The sequence below is a fragment of the Crotalus tigris genome, unplaced genomic scaffold, assembly GCF_016545835.1.
Source record: "Crotalus tigris isolate CLP2741 ecotype Arizona unplaced genomic scaffold, ASM1654583v1 scf7180000024337.5909745, whole genome shotgun sequence".
NCBI classification, from domain to species: Eukaryota; Metazoa; Chordata; class Lepidosauria; order Squamata; family Viperidae; genus Crotalus; species Crotalus tigris.
Genome location: NW_024100507.1, coordinates 3931325 through 3944235, shown reverse-complemented (window position 1 = coordinate 3944235; position 12911 = coordinate 3931325). Strand labels below are relative to the sequence as shown.

The following is a 12911-nucleotide window of genomic DNA, read 5'->3' as shown; positions in this document are numbered from 1 at the left end:
GCCTGCTTATTGGTGATAGTCCAGTCCTTTGAAAAGCCTCTTCCTTTAACATCTAGTTGGGTCCCAACCTGATTGCCTTCTAGAAAATGCTCAGAACAGAGTTTTTCCAGGGGGAATTTGGATCCTGATACCATTTTGGTTTATTTATATTTTGGTTATTCCTTAATTTTATTTTGTGGTTTCATTATTTGCAGATGAGTCTTTTATACACTGCAGATTGTTTCTTGTCTTTTAAATAGTGAGAATGCTTCTGGATTTGGTGGCCCATAAATAGGATGAATAAATAACTATAACCGAGAAGTCAACTTCCAGTTTGCCATCATGGCCGTCGCGGCCGCTGGGAGGCGAGCTCTGTCTTCCGTGTTCGATTTCGTTCCGCTGGGGGACCCTGGAAAGGGTCGAAAGTTGCCCTGTAGGGGCGACGAGCAAGGAGGGGACCCCCGCTTGATCGCGGGAGGGCAGCAGCCCTTCTGCTCGATGCGGGGCAGCCCTCCACCTGGCAGAGGAAAGACCAGCCATAGCAATATGGCTCGTCACTAAGCTGCAGACAGCCGAAGTCAAACTTACCATCAAGCACTTCTAAAGCAACGCAGATGAAACTGGGTGAGATCTGATCTTCTCTTTAAGATCTTAAGTATTTTTTTTCCTGTAAAAGCTGCCCAACGTATCTTTTCCCTCTGTGAGGAGAGAGGGAAGGGAATTTCTACTCCACCCTCTAAGGATAGCGGCGACTGACTACCCAGGGGAGTTAAAGCACTAAAAGAACAATTTTAATCTAATTGGATTTATATGTTTCTGAAACTTGGGGACCAAAAGTTTTCTTATTTTTACTGGAGACTTTTGTTTTTATCTACAAAAAAGAAATAAAACTGGAAAAAGGATTATAACAATTTTGGACTTAAAAAACTTTAAAAGGCATTGGTGACATCTTGTGGCGAAGTTTGGTATTACAACTTATTGCCTAAAAGAGACTTAGCTTGAAGCCCAGACTTCAGATAAAACTCTTTCGACCTTGATAGATACCACCTGTGAGAAACTCAGCTGTAAAGAGAATTTCTGAGTGGCATAATGGGCCTGCTTGAACTATGAATGTAAACCTTTACTGACTTTCAGAGCTATATGTGGGGAATTGCTTTCCTATTTCTTTATCTGAGAAACATTTGTTATTACACAAGATGATGGAATACCTTGGACTATAAAATTTTACTTGACAAATGACTTCTACTATAAAGACCACCTATAATAAGTGAAATAGAGGTCCCATACCTAGTTATAAAAATTATTTTTAACATCTGATTTTTAAAGTCCTCAACTTAACACACTATTTATTTATTTATTTATTTATTTATATTACTTTTTAAAAAAATTTTACAATAAAAACCCCTTCCCCAATCCCTCCCAACCCACCCCAAAACCCTCCCCTGTTCTTCCCAGAGCTGAATAGAGGCTTAACTAGATCTTAAAAGAAAAAAAGTTTTAAACCCAAATAAATCTTAAGCAAATATAATTACACTCAATAAACAAATTATAAAATACTTTAACTCCATTATATATAAAAAACAAAAAGAGGAAAAACAAAAGAGAAAATAAAAAAAATTAAAAAATTAAAGAATAGTAACAATTACACTTCTAAATAATATCTTAAACTTATATAAATTATTCAAAAGCTAGATAATATTTTCTTATATCATACTTGTATTGTATAAAATTTATCCATCTTTTCCACACCGAAAGATACTTCTCTTGCAATTGATCTTTCAAGAAAGCCGAAATTTTTGCCATTTCCGCTAAGTAGGAAACTTTAAAAAACCATTCTTGCAAAGTAGGCAAAAATTCCTTCTTCCAATATTGCCCTATTAACAACCTAGCCGCAGTAATTAAATTTAACATTAAAATAATCTCTTTATCATCACAATCAGAAACAATACCCAACAAAACTTAACACACTATTAAGAGAATATGGATGAAGACCAGGAAAAGACCCTTTCCATATTGAAAGCAATACATGAAACCATTCTTTCAACTTGTGACAAAATAAGATGCAACATAAAAGAACACGATGCCAGCTTAGACATACAAACCCAAATTTTGACTACAACCAAAGAATCAACAATGCAGAAGATAACAGAAGAAGTGGAACAATCAAATACTAAGACAGAGGACTCAATTGACCAACAAATACAGTTAATGGAAAATCCAGAAAAGGGAGTGACAACACTGAAACTGGAAAAAACTTTCTATATAAATCAGAAGAAATTTGAGGAGAAAGAAGAAGAACATATTGAATGGAAGATAAACATATCAGGACAATCATGAGGAATTGGAATAATAGGGAGATGATCTAATGAACACAAATAGGCTAGCCCTTCCAAAAAATGGCAACTAAATGGTCTCTCTTATTTCAAATAATATATATATATATAATAGAAGGAGATCTAGTTGATGATTTAAAAGCACACACGTGGAAGGCTAATTGGCAAAGGAAGAAAGCCAAAATAAGGCTGAAGAAAATTGGGGTTTTGATTTATTAGAGAGGATTTCATATTACCATATATTCCGGTGTATAGGGTGACCCAGCGTATAAGACGACCTCCAAGTTTGACGCCGGGTTGCAAGACGATCGACGCCGAGTTGCAAGATGATCAATGCCGAGTCGCAAGACGATCGACGCCAAGTCGCATGCCTAGAAAGTCATCTTATACGCCGGAAACTACCGATATTTCCGGTGTATAAGACGATCGACACCGAGTCACATGCCTAGAAAGTCGTCTTATATGCCAGAAACTACCTTATTTCTGGCGTATAAGACGACTCAGCGTATAAGACGGCCCCGGAGTTCGGAGGCTGTTTCAACGCTCTCAAAAGTCGTCTTATACGCCGGAATATACGGTAATAATTAGAGGGTTAAAGGGAGACGGTGAGATAAGGGGAATTTTGATCATTTAATTTAAAATATTTGGAAATTAGTTGAAAATAGGGATTTTATTTGTATAATATTTAAAAATTAGAACCAAAAGAAAAAAAATATGAATATGTTTGATTTATTGATTAACCTAGACAATACATATAATGGTTTTGATTTATTGAAGAGGATACTGTATTACTAATTAGATGATTTAATATGTGCGAAATAGATAACTTAAATAGATAACTAAAATAGAACAAGACTATACTCAAATAGATAAGATGTGTATTTTGAATATTAGATTCTGTTATGAATTGAGATAAGGGAAACTTTGGTTACCTAAACCCTGGAAATTATAAATATCAAATGTTAAATTTAAATATTGATGGGAAACTAAAAATTGGGAAAAAAACAATAACAGGACATTTATTGTCTATAAAAATTAAATATAAAAGTAGTTAAGATATGTATAAGCTAAAATTTATTGATACATGTAATAATGATGTTTTTACTTAGTTGATATAATAAGAATTGTATTAGCTTAAATACGAGACAGTAGATGTTAAGGGGAAAAGAGAGAAAATATTTGATGTTGTAACTTGAGATTTGTACTACAGATTTTTATATGTTATTGAACTATTGATTAACTGGCCACCACGTTGCTTTTTAAATACTTAAATGAAAAATTGGAAAATTAATAAATAATAATAATAATAATAAGGCTGTATAAATGGGAAGATTTAGTTTTCAAAAAAGTTAAACTCTTCCATAAACCTCTGAAAAAGATGTCAGAAACAAAGATGAGAATCAAGTCTTTCTCCATAGCTGAGAAGGAAATCTCCAGAATAAGATTTGCTGGTATTTTTCTTCTGTTGAAACTGTCAGAGTTTCTAGATTTTCTTTTAGTTACTCTCTTTACATATATATATTGTTTCTTATTTTAAATAGATGCATATGTAATGAAACCTCCACATACTTATTTAATAAATATACAGTAATAATACCAAAAAAGACATGATTTCCAAGATAAATGTCTTTGAAAGAACACAAATGGAATGCAATAAAATCTTCAGCACTTTAAGTCCTATTTTTTTTGTTTCAATAAATAGCACTTGAGGCTTTTAGATTTTATCAGATGTAAAATTAGATTGTCTTCAATGATATAAGATTCTCATCTGATAACATTTTAAATGACTGAATTTGTGCTTATTTTTTTTAATGATCTGTGTTTATCTGCTTGTCACTTTACTGATAAAACATTGAATCTCATTTTTAACTGTTAATGGATAATAGTTTTTAAGATTTTGATGGTGTGGAAATAATTACACTATCTGCCATGTCTGTTATGAAATTATGTATTCTTGCTTACTTTGTAGATGGAAAAGGTAGAAGCAGATCTTGGCAAATCAAAATCTTTCCGGGAGAAGCAGTCAAAAGAGTTCTCCTGGCAGTTGGAGGAGCTGAAGCAAAAATATGAACAACAGGTTAGTTAATGTTAAGAAAATGTTTTTTAATATTTTTTAAAAATATTAAAATATGCTGTCTTAGCAGTTTCCTTTTTATCAGTGATCTTGGAAGCCATTGACCTGCTTTCAAAGTGATTCATTAACTCACAGTTATAACATTCTTCCTCTATTTGGTACTTGAGCAAATAGTTTTAATGCATCTCCAAAATTTTAAAACTTTCTGGTTATACAGAAAAGCATAAGCTATAACAGAAATTCTTATAATAGAACTGAAATTATTTCCTCTATATGCTCATCTGATTTGGTTGAATAAATGAATGAACATTATCTTTTTGGTAAAAAAAATATTGCATTTACCCATAAGTGAAAAAAATTTTGAGATCAGAAGACGAAATAGGTAGAATAAGAGGAATGGGAAGAATAAGAATAACAAAACATTTTAAAGTCAATTAATTCCAGTTAATAAAAAAAAAAATTTAAAGTCAATTTAATCCAGTTCAACAAATAATATAGATAATTTAAGCTGGGTGCTACATTGAGATACCATATCTATTGTCACGATAGAGATGAGTATCTTACTTTTAGGATTTTCTTTTGTGACAAAATGCAACAAAAATTAAAATCCTCAACAATGGTATAAAATGGCTTTGAGTCTGTTTATTATGGATATGTAGGTAATAAGCTCATTATAAGATAAAAATTCTTTATCTGTATAAGCATTTATAACAAAAAAGCATTCCATAATATCTGTGACAATGTATATCAAAAATTCAAACTGATTCTTATTAAAATCTTCTATGATAATATTTCTCCTTTGTTCCGAAAACAGAAATTGTTTTTTGAAATCTCAGACTAGGGATACAGCCATATTGCTTGTGGGCAGGTGTTCTTGGGATGTAGGTTAGATTGGATTACTGAGTTGAGCCAAGTGAGTTATCCGACTTCATTGACGAAATCCCATCTTCCACTGATGAAATTTCCCTCTCCTTGCAATAACTTGCTATTTTAAAGATACAATTTCAGGGGAAAATTGGGAAATGGACAGTGGTTCCTAATTATATAGGTCTCTAGATACAAATGAAATATAGATTGTATTGAACTATGTTTGAATAATGTCCTTTTTGCTGCTTGTGAGTGAAGGAAATGTGTTGGAAAAAAAAAAAGACTGGAGCAGAAGAACAATCCAAAAATCACCCCCCACCCTCCATTCTGAGTATTTTTGGTAGGACCCTGGATTTTGTTGGAGCTTTCTACATTGGAGATGGGATTGTTACAGTTCAGTCTCTTCCTTCGTTTATATTATCTTTTTTGGGGGGGGCAGGAAGTAATTGGACAACTTTATTGTAAACGGTTTATATATATATATAGGGTTTTTCATGATCTTCCTAATCCTGCTTCTACTTTTTTTATTAGTGTCATTTCTTTTTTTATTAGTGTCAAAATTCATGTGTGTTATTTAGATACTAAGATATCTTTATATTTTGAAACTTGTCCTGCCTTATACTGTATGCATTCCAAATGCTGATTGAAATAGTTACACAAGATACACTTAAGACACAAGAGCTAGTATCTTGCTCTGCTCTATGCATGAGATTGAATGAAAAGTAATGCCTCCACATCCATAACTTTGAAAGGAACTATTTGTTACCTGGTGAGAAAGATTTGATTACTGTCTAGTAAAATATACAGTAATCACAATTTTTCTTGCCATTTTTCTGGTTATGATCGACCAGTTTTTAAAACTGTTATGAAAGAGCTCTTTCTACTTCAAATATTCGAATATTTTGTTTGATGAAACAGATTCCCACTAAAGCAAGGGTCCCCAGTCTCTGGGCAAAGGCCCACTAGTGTGCCGTGAGTTGTTTGCAACTGGGTCATGGAAACGGTGGGTGAATGTGTGCGTGAGCAGCGGGTGAGCACATGCATGTTCCATTTGCGTGAGTGGCAAGTGCACATATATGCTGCTTATGCAAATGGAGCTATGTGCATGCTTGCTGGCTGCTCACATGAACCATCCCTTCTCCCACCCTGGAAAGGTTGGGGAACTCTGCACTAAAGTATTCCTTTGATTTCAAGAAAAGGTGAGGTTGTATGGTGCCAAATCTAGACTGTATGGCAGATAGGGTACAATAGAGATCCCTGAATGAAGGCAAATATGCTTATCCCAGGATAATGTTGCAGGATCCAATCTGGGTCAGTCACCAGGACCAGATTGTGCTGGAGCCCATCCTTAGAGAATTTTTCACTACCAACTTATCAGGTACTTAGGAGCCGAGGACTTGGCAGCTCAAGGAAACAACAGCCAATGACTTAATAGCCATCCATCCACACCCTAATCAACAAATAAAAAGACACACACCAGGCACCACATAAATACTAAGCATAGAATAGCCCAAAGCGCACATTCTGTTGGAGAGAATTCCCTGAGGATGGGCTCCAGTATGAGTCCGAAAGCTCGGAAGACTAAACCTCTGGTCCTAATGGTTGACTCAGATTGGATCCTGAAACATAGATCCATTTTTTCAATGAGTCATGAAATATAATGCCTAGAGTTGTGTTGCAACAAAATTTCCAAACTGTTTTTCATTGTTATTTCAGAGTTTTGAGTGTTGCAGTATAGAACTACAAGTTGATAGTACTGCTACTATAAGGGAGTCCGTGTGAATATCACCATTTGCCTCCCCAAAAACTTTATTTATGAGTTTTTCTGTCAAAGTCTGGTTCCCCCCCCCCAGGAAAGCATTGTGATGATTTCCCGTGGTTTGCCATTTGATTTCTGTGTCATAATGATGAGCCCATGTTTTGTCCATGTCATAATGCTGTTAAAAAAATCCTCATTCTCACTGTCATAGCATGAAGAATTCTTTGTAGATTTCAAGTCTTGATTGTTTCAGTTCTACCATCAGCACACAAGAAGCCCCACTTCTACCAACCTTCCAATATTGAAGAATATTAGTAAGGTGACTCGCATAGTTTTGTGAAATGCCAACCCTGATAGCAAGTTTTGCCTTCAGTGATCCACCAGTTGCCCTTAATTAATTCATCACTCTTTGTCATGTAAAAGTTGTTGGCTGTTGTCATAGGTCATCCACTTTGTTCTTCATAACACAATCATTAAATTTGGTGTCCCTGTGACATACAATGCTTATGTCATCATAGTAGTTACCATAAATAAATTGCATTCATGATGAATTTCAATTGGCGGGGTTCCTTCTGCAATCCAAAATTCAATCACAGTGAATTTGCAAGCTTCCATTTCATAAAAAATAGCAACACAACTCAACTTAGAAAATTCTTAAAATTGATCATTAAATTATAATTTCAAATCAAGTATAGATGTAAAATGCATTTGCCTTAAAGCTTCACATTAAAGAGTTTACTATGTATGAGGCCCCATACAATCCTACCAGTATTTTTTTCTTTCAAAAGTTATTATAAGCATTCCTTGCAGATAAAATTATCATAAGCGCCCCATAGATAAAAATACAAATTTTTGCATTTCAATTTTCTTCATGCTTATGGTTCAATTTTCCCTCCAGCCCATTGGCTATCTGCATAAATGCTAATATAATAAACTGGAGCAAATCAATATTTATTTCTTTATTTTTTAAAAAAAATGTTTAAATTGCCCACTACCCCAATTTCTCTGAGCAGTTTACAATAAAACATATAATGGATTGTTGTATTTTGCTATGATCACTTAATTCAACTTTCTGTTCCAACTTTATTGTACCAAATTCCTCTAGAAGTTCATAAACATTTGAAAAGTTAATGATGATCTCTTTTCTATTACCAGCTAGTATTTATAAATATAAAATGAATCCTGGCATTTTACTATTCAATTGTTCTTGCATAGTTTATTTTGCAATGACAATAGGGACACAGGACCATAGTTTGGCATTATCTGTGCAACTGAATACACTTTATAATTGTAAGATTTATTATAGGTTATAAGTTTAATTCCGCAATTAATTTTCTTTGTGAGAGATATATTGTTTCATCAGAACCTGGGCTCTGCTTAATTGCATCCCATCATCAAGACTATAGAAAATAATGTCCCTGAGGGTAGGCGACTGTTCCATAAACAAAGTTCTTGTCTAGACAATTTCTCATGCTTTGTATCTTCCATGATCTTCCAAATTTGATTTTGCTATCTATTTCTGTCATCTTCCCATCTTTAACTTGTGAGTAAAGCCCAGCTACAGCAAGTGATGCTTACCAGTGCATCAGTTTGCCATATCCTATGATGTTTAGAACTTAGTCCCTCCATGTAGCTTCTTCATGAAATTGCTGAATAGACTTCTTGGAAAGTTATTATTTTTGCATTTTGGAATAGACTGTGGTGATGTTATTTGGGTGTTTGGCCAGATAATAAATTAGATGAGGACCTAGTTTGAGACTCAAACCAGTCAAACTGAGCTCTAGACTAGATAAAAAGGGCTCAAGCTCTGATGAATATTATTTGTTTATATTGTCCAGTTGTCAAGTGCCCATTTGTTGGTGCTGCTATGGAGCTAAGAAGAATTAGAAAGCTAATCTACAAAAGAAAGTAATGAAATAATAAAACATGAAATGTGCCAGTGGCTAGTCACACAACCCTTACAGTTTCAAATGGGCCAATGACTAGAGAAGAATCAGATCTTCAAGGCCTTTTAAAAATTGGCAGGGTTGGGACCAACTGAATTTTGAGGATTTAATTCTGAATTATGTTTATACAATTCTAAATTAGCAAGATCTAGATTTTCACAGATAAGACAATGTCTTGTTTTGTATCTTGGAGGGTGACAACAAAAGAGAATGCTTTCTCAATGGTGGTTCCAAATCTGTAATATTTTCCTAAATAGTTTCTGTAGCATCTACATAGCTGTTTTTTGATGCACAGCTAAGATTTTTCATTGCAGGCTTTTCATTTAAGATGAATTAATTTAAATTCTGATGATTTTTTTTGTATTGTGCTTCTCTATATTTAATTTTATGGATTATTGCACTATGAGAAATAAATAAGATAATTAATAAATTACATAGCCCAAATAATAAAATGTAAGATGTGATAAGCCTATTTGTTCTTTATTACTTACATGCTGGGCACACAATGGAAATAGGTCATAAAAAGCCAAAAAATAAATTAATTGATAAGGATTTGTTGTGCTGCAGTTGTAGAGATGGATGCAGTTTATTATCAACCATAAGGATTATGGATTGTCTCTTAGATACCTTTCCAGCATTGTGCAACAGAAATGTATTTGGTAATGATAATGATTATGTCAGCTCTAAAAACAGTGATAATTAGAAATATTTCCCAATCTTATGCTTCCACATTTTTGAGCATAATTTTTATATATGTCTCATAATTGTCATATTTTAATTTTTCATTCATCAACAATTTTGGAAACACTAAGAAGCTGCTAATAGGTACTAATGGTTCCTGTTTTTTGTATTTTGGTTTCTATAAATCAATTACTTATCATTTTGGTCATTAATAGTTGATAGTACTAGATTAAAGTATCCCTTTATAAAATATAAAATGTAAATCTTGTTTTGCTCAATTTCTAGTGCCATGCACATGTAGCTCCTGGTGATACACCCTAGTAGCTTTGACAGAAGTATGGAAGCAGTTTGCTATTGCTTTCTTCTAGGTTTCCATCCCTCCAATCTAGCCTATACCGTGGTTTTCCTTGGTGAAATCACATTCTAGTGAGCCTCCTTATCTTTTAACACCATCACTGGACGAGCAGATGCTGACTATTATCTTCTCAGTATATTTCAGTTAATTCTGGACAAAAACTGATCCAAACAGAACAACGTTGGTGCATAATTAAGCATACTTACTCTTTATCTGCAGTTGTTTAAAGATCCAAACTAAGAAAATTATGAATATGGCAGTTGTAGACGTTTTAACATTTTTCTAGTTCATTCAATATTGTAAAGTTGTTAAACCCCTTCCCCCAGTGATTGATTCATTAGATTTATTATTATATGTGGGCAGTTCAATTCACAAACAGATACTTTGATCTTCTAACCTATCTACTTTTAACATCATGGGTTTCTCTAGGGCTAGGCAACCCTCTAGGCATATTTGAAAGTGAAGATAATTCATTCTTAAAGGTTAGAAAAGCTATTAAATCTGTTAAACACTTTCAGCTAGAAATTTCCACTGTGCTAACCTTGTTAATTGAGGTTACATGGAACCATTGAAAGCAAGGAAAGATTTGAAAGACCCCCAAAAAATCTCTACTAGCACTGCTTCCCAACTGGTCAAATCTGAAGGGTAAAAACCACACATTACTGCTGAAAAATTTAGCTAATACTTGAATAACTGTATATAATTCTACAATTCAGTGCTGTTTATAGAAAAAAATGATCTGCATGAGAGACTTTTCATAAAATAAAACCTTTTCTAGTCAAATCACAAAAGCAGTTGTTTATATCTATAAAGAAAAACTTAATAGGCCTGAAACCTTTCAAAATAAAGTACTTTGAGTAGATGGCACAAAAATTGAACTCTTTATCTTAAGCACAGTGGTGTCTATTATGCTTTGGAATTATATATATATAATGAAGAATTTGAAGCTAGGAAGAAATTAGATAATTCTGTCCTAAAACATACCTACCGTAGTAGTTAAAGGAAAGAAAGATAAAATGTTAATACTGATCTTCACAATCCCCAGATTTTCATATTACAGAACATCTGTGCAGAGATCTTAGGCAGATACATAATTATGTATTCAACATTTGCAGAGAGATGTGATGTTTAAGTTTGTACCAAGTACAGGTTACATCAGCTTCTGTTCACTTAGGAATACACTGAAACATATTGGTTGACTGGAAATGTTTAAACATTAACACCCAACTGTACAGGGTAAAGATTGGAGGAGGAGAGAGACAATTGCTTTTAAGAAATTATGCTGACCACTCCCAGTGGCCTAACAGGATTAGCATTCATAGTGGTAGTGTTATTTATTTATTTATTTATTTATTTATTTATTTATTTATTTATAATTCTGTCCAAGGAAGTCAGTACTGTCATTTAAGCTTAAAGATCAGGTATATCTTCCTGCTCTCAGAAGTAATAATGTCCTTTTTCTTGGTTACATATACCCTCTTTCACAATTTTAATAATTTTGCTGACTACAAAAGTGAAAAGTGCATGGTAAAGACCGACATAAAAGTTTTTATGTTTCTTTCAGATATTTTTTTTATTTTCATAATACTTTATATTTTACTATTCAATTTAGTTGGTTTCAGGAAATTGGAAAGTAAAGGTTAACTGGACAATCACAGAATTAATTGGAGAAGTAAAAGTTTGCAGTGTTGATCAGGACTTTTTTTTTCAAATTTAAAAGTATAAATTTATTTATGTTTGGTCTATTTAGAAAAAAGTAGTAATTTTCCTTATTTTAATTTATCTTGATTTTTCACAGCAATGCACATTCAGTTGTAATCAAGGAAATTACTTCCTGCTAAAAAAGAATGCATAAAATGTTTTAAAGACCCTGATTTTAATTGTATCACAAACCCTAGTGAAGCATTAACTATCAATAAAAAATGTATCTTTATTCACAAAGTTGGAGTTTCAACAGTTTGCTTTTTGTGGTATTAGGCCAAGTATATATTACCCAAATATTTCCAGTTGAGAATAATTTGATTCCATAAGATTTTTATTAGATTTGGGTATTCAGAATATACATGGAAAATTTATACACACTTGCCAAGGTGACATTATGGAGAATGCTTTAAAGAAAAAATGAATGCTATCTCTTTAAGATAAGATGCCTCCATGCTTTGCTCACACAAACAAGATCAATTATGGGCAGATTCCTACTGCTGCTTTATTTTTTTTGAAGAGGAGAGATTCTCACGCTAAATATAACAACCGTATTCCTGATAACAGCCTTTTCTTCTTCTCCTGAAATCCACCAAAACTGAAGAAAAATTCAACTGACTGTTCCTAGCAGCTGTGTGGCCCGGAGTTCATGAGGAAAGCTGGCTTCCTGCAGTTCCCTATTCATCACCTGCTTCAAAGGCAGCCTAGCTAGCTATAGTTTGCCAGCCAGGTAGGGTGCCATTGTGCACAGTCTGGGAGGATTAGTATTAAAGCTGCAGCCACCAGGCCCTTGGTCTCCAGCTGCCATTCAGTCTAACATGGAGAGGCTAAGCCTGGCCAGGGTCATCGTATCCAGCGTGCTTTGAACAGGCAAAGGAGCTTCCTGAGAATAGAATCTTCTTGGCAGTCATGGTGCAAGCTTGCGGCACAGCAGGTGCCCCCTAAAACACGTACATTTGTTTGTGCTGGTGCTCCAGTTTTTTCATTTTCATAGAGCTTTTTCATTTTAAAAATAGCGGGGGAATGTTGACAAAAGTTTATATAGACAGATACAAACATAGACATCCAAACATATGCACACATAAACATTCCTCCATTCATTCATTCATTCATTCATTCATTCATTTATATTGGATGGACTTTTATTTTGGAGATGTTTGTGTACCCATGAAGAGCAGAAGAGACAATTAACCATTTTTAATCTGTATGACTGCTG

General features: G+C 33.7%; 1 protein-coding gene across 10 annotated transcripts in view; it reads left to right on the top strand.

Annotated features, from left to right (window-relative positions):
- CEP112 (centrosomal protein 112) overlaps positions 1-12911 on the top strand; it is a 312867-nt gene that overhangs the window by 115696 nt on the left and 184260 nt on the right. For all 10 annotated transcript variants that reach the window (XR_005554525.1, XR_005554526.1, XR_005554524.1 and 7 more), the window contains one exon: positions 4282-4389. Coding sequence is in view for 6 of the 10 variants with exons in the window: in XM_039325516.1 (XP_039181450.1) it covers positions 4282-4389 (108 nt within the window). In the remaining 4 variants the exon portion in view is untranslated. The remainder of the gene's footprint in view (positions 1-4281; positions 4390-12911) is intronic.